Here is a 21261-nt window from a genome sequence, read left to right as displayed (position 1 = left end):
TTGCAGGGGATGGGAAGGTATGTCCAGCCACCAGAGCTCACACCACACCTGCTCTCTGTCATTTATTCAGCAAACTCTCCCATAAAGCTCTCCCATATGCCAGGCTCTGCACTAGGCTTGGAGAGAGGCTGCCAAAAGGAACCACCATTGAGAAGATCTGGTCCCCAGCAGGCCTCGGGTCTCTCTTCAGCTCCTCCCTGGGCAGCATGGCCCTGAGCCTCACTTTACGCAACTGTAAAATGGAGTCATCTACTCTGCTTTCCTCCCAGTGAAGGTGCTAGAACTGGGCAATCCCATGGGTCCACCAGGGCTTTGACAAGGCAGGTGCTGGGGCAGAGCACTCTGACCAGGAAGCAAAAGATGAAGGTTCCCATCTTGGCCCCAGCCTGGATCTGTGCCCATTGCATTGTGTGGACGCACCACACTGTGTTTCTCCATCACCTTTTGAGGAAACTTGGGTTGTTTCCACCTTCCGGCCGTCATCAGTAAAGCTGCTGTGAACCTTCACATCCACGTCTCCTGGTGAAGTGAATGCACACATCTCTCTTGGGTATTGTGTGAGTGTCCCGTAGCTGCTGTAATAAACTATCACAAATGCAGTAGCTTAAAGCAACACGGATTTAGTCTTGTACAGATCCAGAGGACAGCAGTTGGAAAGGAGACTCATGAACACCTCATGTCAAGGCATCAGCAGCACGGGGCCCTGCTGGAGGCCACGGGGGTGAGTCTGTTTCCTTGTCTGCTCCACTTCCCAGAGGTGCCCACATTCCTCGGCTTGTGGCCCCTTCCAGATGCAAGGACATCTCTCCAACCTCTGCTCCCATGGCCACATCCCCTCCGCTGACTCTGAGCCTGCTGCCTTCCTCACTTAGGACCCTGTGATGGCATCAGGCCCAGCCAGTTAATCTAGGCTCATCTCTCTCTCCCAAAACCCTCAACTCCATCGCGTCAGCAGAGTCTCTTTCTCCTTGTTGAGGCAGTGTTCCTTGGGATGGCCATCTTGCCCCAAATAGGTTCCTTGATGTCCCTGTACTGTCTGCAGGGACAAATTTACAAAGTAGGGTTAATAGCATCTCCCCCTTTCAGGTCCCTGTGAGAATCCCTTAGAAAAATATGTGAAGGCGGCCGGGTGCAGTGGCTCACGCCTGTAATCCCGGCACTTTGGGAGGCCGAGGTGGGCAGATCACCTGAGGTCAGGAGTTCGAGACCAGCCTAGCCAACATGGCAAAAACCCCATCTCTACTAAAAATACAAAAACTAACTGGGCGTGGTGGTGGGTGCCTGTAATCCCAACTACTCGGGAGGCTGAGGCAGGAGAATCGCTTGAACCCGGGTGGCGGAGGTTACAGTGAGCCAAGATTGTGCCATTGCCTGGGCGATGCGGACTCCATCTCAAAAAAGAAAAAAATACGTGAAGGCTCCCAGCCCCACACCCCACATGCATACAGTCAGCGCCAACAGAAGCTGTTGCTGCTGCTGGGGAACACATTGTCTCCAGTTCACCTGGAATGAGGCGTGTTGTGCCTCATGACTCCTCTGCTTTCATCTGTGGGAAGGATTATTGTCACAGATGTTCTACATTCTGGAAGCTTTCATTGTTATTCAAATTACCAGGTGCTCTGTTATCTTCCCACTTAGGTTGCAGGCACCAGCCCGCCAGGCCTGCCAGCTGCAGACCCTCCTCACCCCGTGGGCCCTGCTCCTGGTTCCAGGCTCAGCTCCTCTCTCGCCAGGGCCACTAGGGCCAGCAGGGCAGCCTGCTGCTCCCCAGCCTGCCCAGGCCACTGCCCCAGACGAGAGGGGCTGGCTGTGTGGCCCTGCGGTCAGCAGCACAGGCCAAGCTCCACTGCTAGCTAGATATGCAGTTCTGGGCTAGTGACATTGTCTCTCTGAGCCTCATTTTCCTCATCAGCAAGTTGCAGGGACTAGTGGTCCCCACCCCTGAGGCTGCTGAGAGAACTGAGGCTCCACACGCATGGGAGGTGCTTGGCTCAGTGCCCGGCACAGAAGAGATAATCAGTACCCTGCAGCCCTAATCTTGCTGCTATGAGAATTAGGCATGATCTTCCATGTCAACTCCCCACAACTTTGGGATCAGGTCCAGACACCTTCTCCTGGCAGATGAAGGCCTTGTGGCTGCCGCCTCTCCAGACTCACCCCTGCTGGGAGCATCTTGTGCCATGACAGCCATGCTCCTTGTGATCCTCTGAATGGCCTTGGCTGAGGCTGTTCCATCCGCCTGGAGTGCCCTCCCTGTTGTCCCAACAAGCCTTGTCCAGGGCCCAGCTCTGTGGCTGCTCCCAAGAACTTTTCCCCCAATTCCCACCCCGGCCAGGGCCCCAAGACTGCCAGACACTCGCCGCTGACACAGTGTGGGTCTGCTGCTCTTGTTTCAGGGTCCTGGTGTGGCTCCCCCACCCGCTTCGAGCCCTCAAGGGCAGGGCCCACACCTTTCTCAGTTCTGAGCCCCCAGCACCCAGCCCAGGCCCTGGCCGAAGGTGCTATAGTTCCAGCTTATGGAAGGCCTAGTGTGAGGGGTCACAAGTTGCCACTGAGTGAGGGGAGCGCTGATGGGCCTGAGCCTGGGCCTGGGGTCCACAGAACTGGCCATGAGGGGCAAGATGACCTGCAGAGTGCCTAGGAGGACACATGACCCCCACATCAGGGCAGGCGAGTGCTCTCTGTGGCAGGAGTCAGTGGCCACACAGGAACAGTTTCCTGCACTCACAGGTATGTGACCAAGGCGTGTTTGCTGTGAGAGCAGAACAAGAGTTGACATTTGCCAAAGATTCCTTCCAGAAGGCTGTGCAATGAGGAAGCATTCCCGGGGCTACTGTGGGCTGATGAGCTGGGCTGTGTCCACAGGAGTGATAGCCCCACTGGGCAGCAGTGAGGATGGCCTAGAGTGGTATAAGGCCCAGAGAGGTTAATGACTCACCCAGGGTCACACAGCTTCTGAGGGGCAGAGCTGGGACCTGAACCCGGGCTTGTCTGACGTTGAGGCCATGGTCATCTCTACCATGGGACTCTGCAGTGCTGTGTGGTACAGGGTGTTACAAAGGCCTGTGGGAGTCAGACAAGCTGCACAGAAGGGGCGCCCAGTGAGTGAGTTCTTGAAGGATGTATAGGAGTTATCTAGGTGGAGATAGGGGAGGGTATTCCCAGTAGTGTGAAGAGCACACTGGGGCTTTCTGGAAAGAGAGTGCTTTGGAGTGGAGACCACAAAACCGAAAGTAACAGTTCTATTGGTAAGAGGCCCTGAGGCCCAGCTAAGGCGTCAAAACTTTACCCTCTAAGAAGCTATAAGTAGAATGTTTTTTTAAAAAAAGTCATTGATTTTGAAATATTTCATTTTCTGCAAGAGAATCCATATAGTATACATATATATTATATAAAAAGTAATGAAGCAAACACCACGTTCTCACCACTGGCACAAGAAATAGAGCTGCGTCAATGCCATAGAGGCCCTCAGCATGCCCCAGTGGCACCCCTTCCCTCCCGGGTCCACCAGCCTGAATTTTGTGCTTGTCATCCCCAAACAGAGATGTATCCCCAGGGAGTGACCAAAGCCACATTGCCCTCCAGGGAAACCACTCCGGGGAATGCAAAGACTGCCATGCAGGGGCAACCATGGGGAGGCCTTGGCCAAAGTCAGGGGTGACGCTGCCCCCACCCCAGAATGGACAACCTCTTTTCCATGTCAGCCTGCAGCAGCAAAAAGGAGTGAGGAGGGGCATGGCTGCTGCCACCCTTATCCCTGAAGGGCCACCACGGGCCAAGAAGGCCAGACTGTGGCCTACAGGCAAGCGTTTGGCTCTGCATTTTAAGTTTTCCAGGGAACTGAGCAGCTTAAAAGGGAATGGCTTGTAAAGGAGTGAGCTTACCGTTCCCGGGGAAACCAAGCAAAGGCCTCGACCATCAACTGGACCTCCTCTCCAAGCCTCCTCTGACTTTCTATCCCTCTTCCCTCAGCCCCTGGGCTCCCTCTGACCCAACCTTTACCAGCCTAATGGCACTGTCCGCACCTGCAGACAGGGTCTCCAAGGCCAGAGACTGAATTGTCACCAGGTCCTGGGCTGAGAATGAGTCCATGTCACATTCTTCCCTTCCTGTGCAGCATGGAGGTTGGAGATGGGCTCTCAAATCAGGCCGTAACAGAAGACAAGTCCAGCCTCTTGCAGAATCCAATGAACAGAGCGAGGTCTAGTAGAAAGAAAGTGACTTTATTCCAGAGCTTGGTTAAGAGGAAACAGTACAGGCTCCTGACTTAAGGGAATCACTTTAGCTTTCAGGGAGGAAAGTGGGGTCTTTAAAGGGGAACTTGGTGTGAAAGGCATGCAGGGGAGGGAGTGAAGAGGTGCAGGGTCCACCTGACTTGCTTGTATGTCTTCCCAGTCGGGTAGTCTGGAGGGCGCCGTGGTGGACAGAGCTAGGCTGTAAACTCACCGTTGTGTTGAAGTAATCTCCTGGTGGGGGAGAATCCCAGAGGGTGCCTGGTTTGGTTCAACATTTTGTCCTGAGAATTTCTAAACAAATCGAACTGTAGTTAGATATGCTTGCAGTGCAGGGAGCGCTTGGTGGAGAGGAGGTAAACGTTATAATTGTACTCCTGAAGAGCTAAGAGGTGAACACACAGGGAAAAAGAAGAAGGGTAAAGATAAGTTCTAGGAAAATTGGACGCTCAATTGCAAGCCCCCCTAAGCTGAAATTCTGACATTGTGGTCCAGCCACCACAAAGATCAGCAGAACCTTGGGTCATCTCCTCTATTTTGGCACATATACTTCTATTAATGCAACCCAAAGTCCTTTTCCTTCTCAGCTCCCCTTGGCATGTGAGAATGTCTGCCCATCCCCACATGCAGCCATGCCATGCACAAGCCCAGGGGCAGGAAGTGCTTCTCGGAACCCATTTGTGCAACCGAGGGCTCCACCCAGGAAGCAGCCCCCATCCTGCTGTTTCCCAGCTCTCCTGGGCTTTGGCTGTTTCTTTTTTTTTTTTTTTTTTTTAACAATTTTTATTTTATTTTTTTTATTCTATTCTATTTTTAGACAGAGTCTTGCACTGTCGCCGAAGCTGGAGTGTAGTGGCGCCATATCGGCTCACTGCAACCTCCGCCTCCCAGGTTTAAGTGATTCTCCTGCCTCAGCCTCCTAAGTAGCTGGGATTACAGGTGTGTGCCACTGCACCTAGCTAATTTTTTGTATTTTTAGTAGACGGGGTTTCACCATGTTTGAGCTGGTCTCAAACTCCTGACCTCGTGATCCGCCCGCCTCGGCCTCCCAAAGTGCTGGGATTACAGGCATGAGCCACCGCACCTGGCCTGCTTCTGGCCGTTTCTACCATGTGGCCACCCTGTTGCAAATTTCCACCTAAGAACATAGCAGGGCGGGTGAGGATGTGCTTCCCTTTTTCACGAGCCTTGTGTGATGTTCTCAGGTTTTCAGCCTCATGGTCGAGTCAGCCAGGCTTCATTCTGGTTTCCAACCCTTGGGTCCAGAATGTTGAGCTGGTCACACCTTCTGGTCCATAGCTCCCACATCAGTGGCTGTGATGGGCCCCTTACTGTACCTGCCCCCTGACCCCGCAACCCTCCACGCCTACTCCATCCACCCCACTCTTACATCTTAATTGAGTGTGATGCTCACATTATGCACAATGCTGGGAACATGGAAGTGTTTTCACTTTTCATGTATAGTATTTCTTACCTTTGACCCAACATTATATGTGCAAGATCTCTGCATTTGCCATAGGGGCTCTTGCACCCTCACTTCTGAGAACCGTATGGAAGCCTATGTATACACCATGGACTACAACGCAGCCATAAAAAAGAACAAGATCATGTTCTTTGCAGGGACATAGATGGAGCTGGAGGCCATTATCCTTAGCAAACTCACACAGGAACAGAAAACCCAATACCACATGCTCTCACTTATAAGTGGGGGCTAAATGATGAGAACACATGGATACATAGAGGGGTACGACACATACTAGGGCCCACTGGAGGGCGAAAGGTGGGAGGAGGGAGAGGACCAGGAAAAATAACTAATGGGTACTAGGCCTCATGTCTAGGTGATGAAATAACCTGTACAACAAACCCCCATGACACACGTTTAGCTGTGTCACAAAACTGCACGTCCTGCACATTTACCCCGAACTTAAAAGTTTGTTTTTGAGACAGAGTCTCGCTCTGCCACCCAGGCTGGAGTGCAGTGGTGCGATCTTGGCTCACTGCAATCTCTACCCCACTGGATTCGAGTGATTCTCCTGCCTCAGCCTCCCAAGTTGCTGGGACTACAGGTGCCCATCACCACACCTGGCTAATTTTTGTATTTATTTATTTAGAGACGGAGTTTCATTCTTGTTGCCCAGGCTGGAGTGCAATGGCATGATCTCAGCTCACTGCAACCTCTGCCTCCTGGGTTCAAGCAATTCTCCTGCCTCAGCCTCCCAAGTAGCTGCGATTACAGGTGTGCACCACCATGCCCAGCTTATTTTTGTATTTTTAGTAGAGACGGGATTTCACCATGTTGGTCAGGCTGGTTTCAAACTCCTGACCTGGTGATCCTCCCACCTCGGCCTCCCAAAGTGCTGGGATTACAGGCGTGAGCCACCATGCCTGGCCTTAAAAGTTTTTTAAAAAGAAGCAGCTCACGCTAATGCAGTTCCCTGGGAAGGTGATGGGTTGCCCCTGAAGACCAGCTCCAGAGCTTCTTCGGGAAGTGCATGCAGAGAGAGGTTGCTGGATCGTCTGCTGAGCACGGTGGCGAGTCCCTTTCACAGGTGTTCACTTAGCTTTCAAATCATCTGATCTAAGTTTGGCTGATTTGATGGCTTTAAAGTGACATCTCACTGTCTTACAAATTTTGTTATCTAGGTAATGAATAGATTTTATTTTTTTAAAGCAGTTTTAGGTTTACAGAAAAATTGAGTGGAAAGTACAGAAATTGCCCAGGGGAGGAAAGTGGGAATTCAAGACTAAAGTTCAGGGCAGAGGGCTCAGCGTGTAAGTGGCATTAATGCCACAAATCATTAATCTTGAATCTCGATGACCAATGCCCAGGGAAGGAAAGTAGGGTATGGGAGGTGGCTGAGGACAGCTGTCTGAGCCTGATTGGTCTCTGTGTGGCTCTCCATTGTGTGGGAGCTGTTGTTTTTGACCTGGCATCCTGCTGATAGACACTTCAGTGATCTGAATCTTCTGCTGTTAACCACCTTTCTGTGATTAATGTGCTTGTACCTATGTTGCCCTTGTGAGCATGTCTGTAGGATAATCGTTACGTGAGACCACTGGGTCAGAGGATGTGGGCATCTGTACCATAGGCATGTGTCAAATTGCCTTCCACAGAAATGACCCCAGCATCTCCCCAACTAGCAGTGAAGCAGAAACCCAAAGCAGCACACGCGTCGGGCGCTCAGCCTTTTTGATCTGTGTCAGGGTGGCAAGTGAAGGAATGCAGATGCTCCCTTTTGTCTGCGCTCTGAAATCCTCTCTCATTATGGCTTTAATTTGCATTTCTCTTATTTTAGACTTTGGATTTGCTATTTGACAGTTTCTCTTTCTCTTCTTGGCAATTGGTCTGTTTAGATTCTACCTTCCCAGATCCTTTGGGTAATTTCTCTTTTCTTGGAAATTGATCCATTTCTTGGAGGCTTCCTGATTTCTGTAGAGTTGAGCAGGCAGTCGCCTTTGTTCTTCTGTGTGTTCAGTTCATCTTAATTGAGTGTAGACCCTGTGCCAGGCATCGTTATTGGCCCTGGGGATACAGTCATGGGCCAAAAGCAGCAAAAAGCCTGCTTTTATGGAGACTGCAGACAATTTTTAAAATGTATATGTTAAATATGTGGACTGTCAGATGGTGATAATGTGTTTGAGATAGAGGATAATTTTAAACAGGTGGCCAAAGGGATCACTAAAAAGGTGACTTAAAGGAGATCAGGGATTCAGCCTTGGGTTTATCTGGGAGAAGAGACAGGAACATGCTGGTATGGATGGTGTGTTAGTCAGTGTGTTCCAGAGAAACAGAACCAATCGCATATAGACACACATGAAGGCACACACTGTAGGGAGTTGGCTCCTGCAGCTATGCAGGTTGAGGAATTCCAAAGGTCTGGGTTAGCAAGCTGGAGACCCAGGAGAGCCAATGGTTTGAGTTCCAGTGTGAGTCGAGGGCCTGAGACCCAGGAGAGCCAATGGTGTGAGTTCCAGTGTGAGTCGAGGGCCTGAGACCCAGGAGAGCCAATGGTGTGAGTTTCAGTTTGATTTGAGGGTCTGAGACCCAGGAGAGCCGATGGTGAGTTCCACTGTGAGTCGAGGGCCTGAGACCCAGGAGAGCCAATGGTGTGAGTTCCAGTGTGAGTCGAGGGCCTGAGACCCAGGAGAGCCAATGGTGTGAGTTTCAGTTTGATTTGAGGGTCTGAGACCCAGGAGAGCCGATGGTGAGTTCCACTGTGAGTCGAGGGCCTGAGACCCAGGAGAGCTGATGGTGTGAGTCGAGGGCCTGAGACCCAGGAGAGCTGATGGTGTGAGTTCCAGTCCTGAGACCCAGGAGAGCCGATGGTGTGAGCTCCACTATGAGTCAAGGGCCTGAGACCCAGGAGAGCCAATGGTGTGAATTCCAGTCCCAGCCTGAGTCTAAAGGCAGGAGAAGAACGATGTCCCCATTTAAAGGCAGGCAGAGATAGCATGAATTCCCCCTTACTTGTTGGTTCTGTTTAGGCCTCCAGCGGGTTGGATGAAGCCACCTGCACAGGGGAGGACACAGTTTTCCTCCATCTGCTGGGTCACATGTTCATCTCATTATGAAACACCTTCATGACACACCCAGAAAAATGTCTCACCAAATATCAGGGCACCCTGTGGCCCACTCAGGTTGATACAAAACAAACCATTACCAATGGAGTGGAGAGAATGAAAATGAAAAGAGTGAGGAATAGGACAGGGAGGTGATGGGGCGGGAAGGGCTTTAGCTTCTGCTCTGAGTGAATCTGGGAGCCACTGAGAGTTTTGAGGAAAGGGGTGATGTAATTGGACTTAGGTTTTCTCAGGGCTCCTCTGGCTGCTGTGTTGAGAGCAGATGGAAGGGGCTGACCAGCGCAGACACCACTGCAAGAATCCTGCCAGCCTGGACCACAGTAGGAGCAGTGGAGGCAGCAGAGAAGTGTAAGGCTTATTGAGATTCTGAAGGAAGGTCCAACGGGATTTGCTCCTGGGTTGGATATGGGGTATGAAAGGAAGAAGAGGGGTCAAAGATGACTCCAGGCCTCTGAGGAGAGCAACTGGCAGGATGGAGTTGTATTTCCTGAGGTCAGGAAAATTGTGGGAAAAGCTAGGTGGGGGAGGAAGGTTGGGATTTTGGTTTGGGGTATACTAAGTTTGAGGTATCTATTAAATATCCATTTGGTGACATCGAGTAGACACGTTGGCCATCAGAATGGAGTTCAGGTGAGAGTCTGAGGGTCAAAAGTCATCAACATATCTCCAGCCTGGGTGACAGAGTGAAACTCTGACTCCATCTCAAAATATATATATATATATATATCAACATACGGTGTTTAAATCCTTGGAAGGAGATGAGATCCATGAGTGAGTAGAAAGAGTGGAGAAGAGAAGGTCAGGAAGATGTGGGCAGACCAGCAAAGGGCTGGAGCAGGAGCAGTGGGAGGAGGAAGGAGGATCAGGAGAGGGGACTGCAGTGTCCTGGAAGCAGGTTGAGTGATCACTTGAGTCAATGCTGCTGGGAGGATGAGTGAAAGGGGGACTGAGAATTGACCACTGGGTTTATTAACATAGAGGTCTTTGGTGACCTTGACAAGGGCAAATTCTGCAGAGAAGTTGGAAGAAAAGCCTGTTGGGAGGGGCTAAGTGATGGTGAGAAGTGAAGCTGGAGAGCAAAAGTGCAGAGAATCATTCCAAGCAGTCACCTCCACCTTCTACATATTATATCTCCTGCTTCATTAGATTCCTCAGCAGTGAACATGTCTCATTGTGTTTCAAAGAACAAGTAGTTGGGGCCAGTTATGGTGGCTAATGCCTGTAATTCCAGCATTTTGGGAGGCCAAGGCAGGAGGATTGCTTGAGGCCAGGAGATCAAGATCAGCCTGGGCAACACAGCAAGACCCCATCCCTGCAAAAATTTTTTTTAATTAGCTGGGTGTAGTGGTGCACACCTGTAGTCTTAGCTACACAGGAGGCTGGGGCAGGGGAATCACTTTAGCCCAAGAGTTTGAGGTTGCAGTGAACTATGATTGCACCATTGCACTCCAGCTAGAGTGACAGAGCAAGAGCCTGTCTCTAAAAAAAAAAACAATAATTTAAACATTAAAAAAAGAACATGGAGTTATTTATGAGTTCCTTTCTTTTGCTGTTAACTCCATTTCTGTTTTATTTATTGCTACTGTATGTCTTTCTTAGGTTTATTTTGTCTTTCTTTTCTAACTTTTTGAGTTGGGCAATTCATTCTTTCTTATTTATTAATAAGATCAGTGTTTTAAGGCTATGTATGTTCCTCTTAGCATTGGCTTGGCTGCATCCCACAGGTCCTTAAATATATATTTTGTTACTGTCTAGATATTCTGCAGTTTTTATTTTTTGCTCTAACTCAAGGTTATCTAAGTGTTTATAGACCTCTTGGTGGCAAAGTTTGGTTTGGTCTGTGGTTTCATTATTAGTATTTTCAAATTCTAGTATATTGTGATTAGAGAATGTTGTCTTATTTCTATTTTTTGGAATTTACTTTCTTTGTGGCCTGATAGTCACTTTTTGTGTATGCACTTTGAAGAGCATTTGAATAGAATGAAGGTAGACTGCGTTTTACACACACACACACACACATAGTTGTTAGATTATTTGGCTCCGTATATCCTTACTTTAGTTTTTGCCAACTGCATATGGAATGGATTGAGAAAGGTGAATTGAAATGCACTAGGCCGGGCATGGTGGCTCATGCCTGTAATCCCAGGACTTTGGGAGGCCTAGGTGGGCAGATCACATGTGGTCAGGAGTTCGAGACCAGACTGGCCAACATGGTGAAATCTCATTTCTACCAAAAATACAAAAAAAAAATTAGCCAGACATGGTGGTTGAGCACCTGTTATCCCAGCTACTCAGGAGGCTGAGGCAGGAGAATCTCTTGAACCCAAGAGATGGAGGTTGCAGTGAGCTGAGATCGTACCATTGCACTCCAGCCTGGGCGATAAGAGTGAGACTGTCTCAAAAAAAAAAAAAAAATGCACTAATACTAGCATACTCTGCTTTTTCTCCCTAAATTTCCAGTCTTGCTCTGTGAATATTGAGGCTATGCTATTTGGTACATGAACATTCATTACTGTTAGATCTTCATGGTGACTCTCATCCTTCACCCTCACACAGTGCCCTTCTTTTTTCTCATTCAGTATTTTTTGCCCTGACTTCAGCTTTGTCTGATATTAAGATTATGACCCCTGATTTATCTTCATTTGCATTTGTTTGTTATGCTTCTGTTCATCCTTTTTAAAAATTATGGTAAAATGCACATAACGTTTATCATTTTAACCATTTTTAAAGTATACAGTTCAGGGGTATTAAGTACTTCTCACTATAGTGCAACCATCACCATCATCCCTCTGTAGAACTTTGTAAAAATCATCTGCCCTTTTTTTTTTTTTTTTTTTAAGATGGAGTCTCACTCTGTCACCCAGGCTGGAGTGCAGTGGCGTGATCTCGGCTCACTGCAACCTCTGCCTCCCGGGGTTCGAGTGATTCTCTTGCCTCAGCCTCTTGAGTAGCTGGGACTGCAGGCACCCGCCACCACGCCCGGATAATTTTTTTGTATTTTTAGTAGAGATGGGATTTCATCATGTTGGTGAGGCTGGTCTTGAACTCCTGACCTCGTGATCTACCTGCCTCAGCCTCCCAAAGTGCTGAGATTACAGGTGTGAGCCACCACGCCCGGCCCTGCCCATCCTTTTCTATGAAACCTTGCTGAATCATTCTACCTTCAGTGCCTTTGTTTGTGATCAGTCTTTTTTTTTTTTTAAGCAAGTGTGTATGGCTCATTAACATTTACTGATATGGCAGATGCATTTGGTCTTAGTTCTGTCATCATTGTTTGATAGGCTTTCTGCTTTTATAGTTTTGTGGGGGTTTGTCAATTTTTACCATATGGTCTCTGTTGTCTTTTTTTATTTTCTGTGTGTATGTCTTCTAGATAATTTGGAAAGCTGCGTTTTTGATCCCATGGTTATCTTCATAATTATAATATGACATGATATCTTTAATCCTTTTATTTCTCTAGACAACATTTATTTTCTCCCTACTGTGAAAAGTATCAAAATTAGAATATTTCTACTTCCCCTCCTCTTGTCTCCCTGCTATCAAGTTATTTTAGTTGATGATATTTTTTGTTTACCTTGATGCCTCTAATTTTAAACTTCTAAGCAATTCTTTAGACCCTCAACTATATATGAATATGTCATAGTTGACTTATATTACCTCCCTGCTTCTCATCTCCACCCCTCCAACTTTTTATTATTTATGCCAGTTCTCTGTTTTGTTTCATTCTTCTCTGTGATGGTCATAATCTTTAGATTGGCTGCAATAGTCCTACAGTTACACAAATTCTACGCTCATTGCTGGCACTCTTGGCAGGGCTCCATTTATAATTTCTCTTCATTGCATTTGTTATGCTTCTGCTCATCCTTTTTATGAATTGTGGTAAAGTGCGCATAACATAACATTTACCATTTTAACCATTTTTAAGTAGACGGTTCAGGGGCAATAAGTACCTTCTCACTGGAGGGCAACTGATATGGTTTGGCTGTGTCCCCACCCAAATCTCATCTTGAATTGTAACTCCTACAATTTCCATGTGTCATGGGAGGAACCTGGTGGGAGGTAATTGAATCATGGGGGCAGGTCTTTCCCATGCTGTTCTCATGGTGAATGAATCTCACCGAATCTGATGGCTTTACAAATGGGAATTTTCTTACACAAGCTCGCTTGCTCTCTTTGCCTGCCACCATCCACATAAGATGTGACTTGCTCCTCCTTGCCTTTTGCCATGATTGTGAGGCCTCCCCAGACATATGGAACTGTAAGTCCAATTAAACCTCTTTTGTAAGTTGCCCAGTCTTGGGTATGTCTATTAGCAGCGTGAAAATGGACTAATACAGCAGCCATCACTGCCATCCATCCACAGAACTTTTAAAAAATCATCTGCCCATCCTTTTATAGTAAACCTTTCTGAATCATTCTTGATTTGCCTAAGGGTATCCTTAATACTTTTTTTAAGAAGGGGTCATGGGAACTTTAATTCAAAAATATGTTCAACATGTTTTTCTGTTGACTTTATTCTTGAAAGATGGTTCATTGGGCTTTAAATTCTTGGTTTATTCATTCATTTGACAAATATTTATTAAGCCCCTACAGTATGCCAGTTACTGTTCTAGGCCCTGGCAATGCAGCAATGTGTAAAACACACAATCACCTTAACCCTCTTTTAGCTAACTTTCTATTTGGGGAAGACAAACAATAGACTATTCAAGTAAGTACAATAGGTGGTATGCTGGATAGAGGTGTGTGCTATGGAGAAAAACAAAGCGGGTGATGGAGAGTACCAGAGTACCTGGACCTGGCTTTGTTCTATGAAGCAGAGGAGATGGCCCCACAGAATCTCTCACCCTTAGCCCCTGTACACATTCCCACTAATGCAAAGGGTGGAGAGTAGGTTCTGCCTCTTGGCGTATCACTCACTCTGGGGAGGTGGGCTTTGCTGGCTTGGTCGGAGCCACTCCCTTGACTTCTCCATTTGGTTGAAGATGGTTTATCAGTTAAGAACACTCACCAGATGCAATTTATGCAAGTAAAAGAAATTCAACTGCAATGGTATGGAGGGGGCAGTCCAGGGCTGCCACCAGAACCAAGTTTCTGCCTGCTTTCTACTCCACCTGTGTTAGTGAGCGTCTTTCATTCTCATGCATGCAAGATAGTTCATTTCCCCCTGAATTCATGTCCCCTTCCCAATAGACTCCCACTTACACAGCATTGGCCAGACTGGGTCATGTGACCACCCCTGCTTGCAAGGGAGTCTGGGAAGGTAAGTATTTGTGACTGGGCAATTGCTCTTATAATAGACACAGGGCAGTGGGGTTCATGCTGCTTTCCACAGATGGAGTCTGTATTTCTTTTCCTCATTGTCTTGTTTGCAACTTGACTCTGCCAATCAAAGTTCTAAGTGCCCCACAGATCTGTTTCCACACTGTAGATCTTGTTCCACTGGTCTCCTGGCTTTTCCCTATTCCAGGAGCACCTTGGTCTCTTCTTTATAGCTTTGTATGACATGGTCATATATTAGTGCCATTCCAAAATACATAATGGTTTTTGTCAATATGAATGGTATCTGTATCTGTGTTTAATATTTAGTTTGTTATAGCAATGGTGACCATATAATTTATCAGCCAAATCAGAATACTTTTGAGGGTAAAAGGGGAACAACATTAAAAATTATGTCAGAACAAGTGTTAACTGAGACTATCCCAAGCCATGACATATAATTACCCTAGTAATTGCTGAGGTCAATGCACACTGTTGCATTTTATAAATTGATCTGATGTCTTATAGGTTGACTATTATACCTCTATGTCTGCACTCTCCATTCTACTAATTAACCTGTTGATTCTGTTAAATTTTCTATTTAAATTTTCTATGTAAGTTATCCACAATTAACTGTAATTTTGGTTCTTCTATTCCAGTCCCATTCTATGCTTATTTTTCTTGTCTTATTGCATGGGCCAGAGCTCTAGTACTATATGGAGCTATAATGATAGCAGACATTTTTTTCTTTCTTCCAGTCTTAAAGTCACATGGTTCACAATGTTCAGAAGACAAAACCCACATGCTCAGAGAAAACCTGGCTTCTTCCGGCACTGAGGCCAGAGAGAAATGTCCCCATGGAGGAGACACCATGTGATACTTTTTTTCCTTGTATTTCCTCCAGAAAACCCTTTTGCTGTGCCTCAGGATGGGAGAGATGAGATCTGAAGCACCCGGTGCAGCCTCCGAGAAGAACAACTTCTACAGAGATGCCAGGGACAGCCGAGGTAGCGGCGGTGGCAGAGGAGGAAATGCTGCCTGTGCCCAAAGCCCCCTTCCGCGGACTTCTAAGATTAGGAGCAAACTCAGGGGTAGGGGCTGGGGGTGCAGGGGAGGGGATTCTGAGCCACCTGTCCGCAAGCAATAGTCCTATTTTGGGCTGGTGGCTTCTGAGAGGTGACTCATTGTGGACTCAGGATGACCAAGACAAAGCAACTCTGGCTGATTCCAGCCAGGAGGATTGAGGCCTGTGAGTTATACCCGTGGTTGAAAACCGAAGCTTCCCTTGCCCCTGCTCCCTCCAGTAGTGGCCTCTTGGGGCTATTTGTGTCAGAATATTGAATGTGCGTGTGTGTGTGCGTGTGTGATTTGGGGTGTTCTTTTTGTTTGGTTGGTTTTTATTGGGGCTTCCCCCCTCAAGTTCTCTGATGGGCATGAGTCACCCTCTGGCTGGGGGTTCTCATCTGTGTCAATGTCCGAGCTGCAAGCTTATTGCTAAGCACAGGGTACGGCCCCTCTGTGTCTCGGGGAGCACTGGGGATTTGAAAATGCCAGTCAGGGTTGTTTCTTACAGAATTCGTTCCTGTAACAATAGTAATACTAAGGGATGCATCTCAGGCTGACCACAGGGCAGGTGCCAAGTTAAGTGTTTTCGTGCACTCTCTCTCTCACCACCTGGGAGGCAGGAATGATTAACCCCCTGCAGAAAAAGCTCACAGTGGGGAAGGGGTGCCGGAACCCAAAGTCCAGGCTCTAACTCCCTGGATGTGACATGCTCCCCAGCCAGGGTACGCCCTGCACAATGCTGGAAGCATCTCCTTGATGCCTCCACCATCACCGCCTGGAGCGCTGATCCACTCAGCACATTCTGGCTAAGCATCTGCTGTGTGCCAGGCCCCATGCTGGGCAGTGATAGGAACGAAAGATGAGTTAGATCTCATCTCTGCCCCTGGGGAGCCTCCCATCTGGTGGGAGACACAGACACGTGGATCTTTGCTGGAAAGGGTAACAAGGCTATGGAAACCCAGGCAGGAGGGTTCTAGAAATCCATCCACTTTCAAGTGGGACTTCCACGTAAACCTAGATGCCCGTAACATCCACCCACCGAGCTAATCACCCCCACTCCTGCCCCGCTGCCCTGGGGCACCTATGAGATGGCATCACCTAAATCATCACAAACATCTCCAAAGGCCACGCTGCCAGTGTAGACACACTCATTCCATGGGTGTTAGTGATACCAAATCTCCCCCCAGCTCTTAGCTCGGGAGGCCCTGCTTGATAAATGTGTGTGTCCTCTGACCCAGTTTCCTCATTTCATCAGACCTAGTGTTCTCACACTGACCACCCATCCATTCACCAGACACGACAGTGAGCAAGGCAGGTCCCTGCTCACTGTGCTAGCTTTCTAGCTGGGGCAGGAAGACAGTGAAGAAGGAAGGTGGCAAAGGCAGTGAGTGCTCTGCCGGGAACTCAGTGCCAGGAACTCAGTTCGAGGGACACGTGAGTGAGACCCTTGTGGACCTGGGGTGGTCTAGGAAGGCCACCTTGAGCAGATGATTGAAGCCCAGATTTGAATGACACACAGGAGCCAGTAATGGGCGCTAAAGATAGGAAAAGAGCATTCCAGGCAGAAGGAACGGCTAGTGCAAAGATCCTGCGGCAGCCACAGGCTTGGTGGTTTCAAGGAAGCACAAGAAAGCCAGGTGGCTGGGGACCCAGAGGGAAGGCAGAAGGAGATGAGGGTGATAGTGCCCGGCTCTGGGCTCTGCTGTGAGTCAAGCTGTGCAAACACAATGTCCTGCCTTTGGACAAGCAGAACAAACTTGCTAGGGCATAAAGCATCCTCCATTCTGCCTGGCTGTCCATCCTCTCAACAGCCCCATGAAGAAGGGGCTCTCCCCATTTTATGGACAAGAAGACAGACTCAGCTGGGTCAAGTGGCTTGCCCAGGATCACACAGCTCGGCGGTGGAAGACCCAGGCCCCTGGCTTCAGTCTTTGGGTCCAGCTGTGTCCTCCAGGCAGTGCTGCCAGTGTCCAGGCATATGGCTTGGCAAAGTGGGAGAACCTCTGCTTGGGGTCTCGATTAGAGAAAGGAATGGCTTCCTCTCCCCTGATGTGAGCTGTCCCAGGGCCATGTTGCTGTAAGGGGGTGCACAGCCTGTCCACTAGCCCAGCTGCGGAAGCCACAGCTGTGTCCCATGTGCAGTGCCTCAGAAGGCAGAGGAAACCTTGAGGTGGGGGACCAAGACCCAGATTCTGACATCAGCTCTGCCACTGAGAACAGCGTGACCTCAGGCAAGGTCTGTTCTCAGGCAAGGTCTGTTACCTCAGTTTCCCCATCGGTAAGAGGAAGGAGTCAGATGGGTATTTAAGGAGTTTGCAACCCTCATGTGCAACCCTCGTGTCCTGCTGTCCTGGACGACGCTCTGTAGGTGCTTCCTCTGCCAAAAAGGAACTGGTGGCCTTGCCTCCCTCTCCTGGACACCTGGGGTCAAAGGTCACTGCCAAATAGACAGCTAGAGCTGGGGTTCACCTAAGCCTCCCTTGAGATGTACAACCTTCTAGGAGGACATTCCTCCTGCCTGCCCCCCTCCCCCCAAGAGGTCTTTTCAGGAATAACTGAAAAACCCACGGGGTTTGTGGTCCTGCTGCTCTGCCAAGTCCCTCTTGGGCAGCTGGGCTGAGGACTGGAACATTCTGTGGCAAGCAGGAGGCCTCAGCAGAGATCACCAAGACCCAGCACACCTGGTACAGACAGCCTGCGGCAAAGGCAGGTGCAGAGTGCAGACAGCCACAGCATCCTCCTTCCTGCAGGTCACCCCCACGAGCCACTTAACCTCTCAGAGCCTCTGCTTCTCACCTGTCAAGTGTGTGAGGTAGGGTACCAGGTAGTCACGGTACTTGCTGTCTCACAGAGGCGCCGACAAGTGAGAACAGTGTGCATGTGGGTGTGAACACTCAGTGTGGAAAGCAGGTGTGTGTGTGTATTCAATCCCCCAATGGTGTCAAGGGCTCCTCAAAATGCCATGGGTCCCCAGGTCATTGTGATAAACACTGTCCCCATCCTGCTGTGGTTGTGGCTGACAGGTCCCTCAAGGAGTAGACTGTCCCTGAGAACAAGATGGATGCAGGGTAGTGACGAGTTCAAGCATAGCTAGAGTTACTGTTTTTTAGCAACTCAACCTGATTTTTTAAGCTGCCTACTTTTACTTTTTACTGTGAGCTTCTGTCCATCACCATGTAATTTGTAATAATAATAATACAAAAAGAAAAACACGAGAGAGAGAAGAGGACAAGATGTCCACAGAGGAATCTGCATTCGAGGCTGTTTGCAGAACTACCGCGTTTGTAAGGACTGTTTCCCACTGGGAACTGTGTGTAATTAATGAGCAGTTTTATGCTTTCCCTCTCGTCTGTGTATGGTGTGATTGTTGTGTGTTTCAGAATCTCTATTCAGAACCAATAGCTGGTAATGCCTGCTGGCTCGCTGCCCTCAAGTTAGCCTCTGAACGTGCCCTGCACCTAGAGAAGCAGCCTTCTCACCCGCCTCGCCTGGCTGCTCCAGCGGCCAGGCCAGCCACCTGACCATGACCATTGCTGATGTGCAACAGGCCTTAATTGAAAAAAACACACAAGTACATACATGCACATGAATACATGTGTGCACATGCGCGCACACACAGGTGATTTCACAGGTAGATCTGGTCCCTCTTGCTGTCTCCAATGCTCTAGAAAGCAGCAAGTAGGCAGCTGACAGTGTTCCCAGGGTGAGTGGCATCACCCCTCATCATCAGAAAGATTCAGTCAAATTTTGGCCCAGAGCTGAAGAGAAGGACTTGGGAATGTCAGGGAAAACATGACAGGGATAGGGGTTAACAGGCTTCTTTGGCCAGGAGATGGTTTCCAGTTCACCGTCAACCCAAAAGCTCTCTTCAGGTCATGGCAAACAGACCAGGGCTGTGGGTGTGGCTGTGCTTGGCACTGACTTCCCCCACAGGCCCCTGTCCAGGTTGGCTTAGGATTCCAGCTGCCATCCCCATGCAGGCCCCTCCGCTGGCTCGGCTGCTTTCACAATCACCATGTCTGTCTATTAGAGACTGTGCCATTCAAGGAGATGGGGTCCCCGGGGGTGCAGACTTGTAAAATTTTTTAATTTTTCAACTTGGCTGAACTGGTCCCCATCAACAGGAAAAGCCTTTGGAAGTGAATTTACAGATTTCTCCCATGTTTGAAATTAACATAACATGAACCCAGAAGGCAGAGCTTGCAGTGAGCTGAGATCGCACCAGTGCACTCCAGCCTGGGCAACAGAGTGAGACTCTGTCTAGGTAGGTAGGTAAGAAGGAAGGAAGGAAGAACAGACCTGGATGGAGTTATTGGGAACATGTCTTATCAAGGTTGAAGGGCCCCCTATCACTGTAGGGAGACATCCACATGGGTTGTTTTCGTCTGCTGTGAAAATCTAGGATTGGAATCATGGAAGCAAACTGCAGGAATTCTTAATCAATCATCCTGCTCACGTGGTGGGCATCAGAGGGTGTCTGCTTGGCCCCCACAGCACTGGGACAGTCAGAGAGGCCATGAGTGGATGACGCCCTGATCACTGGGCTGGGGCCATGCCCTGTGCCCTCTGGAAGACAAGCCTGCGCACTTACTGTGTGCCAGATGCCATGCACAGTGCCCTAGTTCCTTGCTGTAGCACCAACACGTCCTACGCTGGTGCTTAAATGCACGCAAACAACTTTGGGGGTTGTGGCCCGAAAAGCTCAAATGTTAAAGTTAAGCAGTCAGGCAAGCTAGAAGTGGTGGGGAGCCGCCTAGAAAACTCATTCGATGACACGCGCTTCCCTCACCTATTCAGATACTTGCCGAGTGCCTGCCGCTTGCCTGGCCCTGTACCCAGGGCCCATCTGGGAGCCATTCGTGCTATAGCTGGAACCACTTGTGAAACGGCTAGTTGTGCCTAACAGACATGCTCAGATTCAGAAAATGAATTCAGAACACTTACCTGTCCCACCCGTGAAAGTGACCTTGGAGGTGTCATTGCCCCCCACCACCCCAGTTTCTCGTCCAAGCCAACAGCTGGTGCTAGATAGACGCTTGATGAATGAGCAGATTTGACTGTTAGTTACTCTGTACCTAAAACTCCTATCTTTACATCAAAGCCCTGACAGATTTGCCCTTGACAGACTGAAATCCAGGGCTGCTGCAGGGTTCACCTCCAGGAGGCACCATTCACGACACTGTCCCATAAATGGTAATGGGCTTCCAGGGATACTGTTTACATAGACTGCACTCAGAACGGTGACCCTGGGGTTTGTACAATGAGGTACCCTGTTGAATGACCCTAAACCAGCCTCCAAAATGTGCAGGATCCCACATTGGTCAGCGCCAACCCTGAGCACAGGATCTAAAACTATAGATGATGTGGCCACCCTGGCCACAACTGGAACCAAGCTGGTGGCCCGAGAGAGAGCCTCTTCTTGGAATTGCATGTCAGTTTCTCATATGCAGTTTCTTCCTATTTTTCCCCATTTCCCGTTTTAAAGCTAGTGGCATACCTCACAGTCAAATAACCAAGTGGTCAGTGTCTGGACAATGTGCAGTAACGAGGTGGGGGCTGCAAGGGTGAGAGGCTCAATCACCTTAACAAGGCAGGAAACCTCCCACAAAAGGCTGATGTGTCGTCCCCAGGGCCAGCTGGACAAGGGCATGCAGCGCAGGGGTAGGGGGATGGAAATATTTTCTCTCCGGTAAACTCTGACTTCATGTGAGCAGGCATGGGGTCTCCCTGAGAGCTGATAAGCGGGAAAACCAAAACCAATAATATTCCTAATAATAATACTAGAATGTAAGAATAATCATGTGTTTTTCACTGACCGCTGTTGCTCTGCTTTTGTCTTTATATACAGTAGTTTTTATAACAATGTCCCTAGGTTTTAATAAAGGAGTGTCATGTCAACTGTTCCCTAGATTGACGTTTGCTTCAGTGTTTCAAAATGAGCTCAAGGGAACCTGTGCCCGCATAATTTGTCACTCTTTTGGGGAGGGTAGAGGACCAGGGGCTGGGGTCACAGCCAACGTGGTGTTAGGGGGAGCTGGGCACACGAGTCCATCCTGAACACTCAATGCCAATGGCAGGTGGATGCCACCTCCAAAGGGGCAGGGGCAAGGTCAGAGAGGAGTGACAG

General features: G+C 48.8%; 1 protein-coding gene across 1 annotated transcript in view; it reads left to right on the top strand.

The window, feature by feature from the left end:
* The window catches only part of SHISAL1 (shisa like 1), an 88768-nt gene extending 67731 nt beyond the window's left edge, over nucleotides 1-21037 (top strand). The window contains exon 5 of the mRNA XM_031005640.3: nucleotides 14974-21037. Within this exon, the coding sequence (XP_030861500.1) occupies nucleotide 14974 (1 nt within the window). The 3' untranslated portion in view covers nucleotides 14975-21037. The remainder of the gene's footprint in view (nucleotides 1-14973) is intronic.
* Nucleotides 21038-21261: the final 224 nt, after the last annotated feature.

This window comes from Gorilla gorilla, chromosome 23 (assembly GCF_029281585.2).
Source record: "Gorilla gorilla gorilla isolate KB3781 chromosome 23, NHGRI_mGorGor1-v2.1_pri, whole genome shotgun sequence".
Lineage (NCBI taxonomy): Eukaryota > Metazoa > Chordata > Mammalia > Primates > Hominidae > Gorilla > Gorilla gorilla.
Note: the sequence above shows the minus strand (reverse complement) of the source record. Positions and strands in the feature narration are given on the sequence as shown.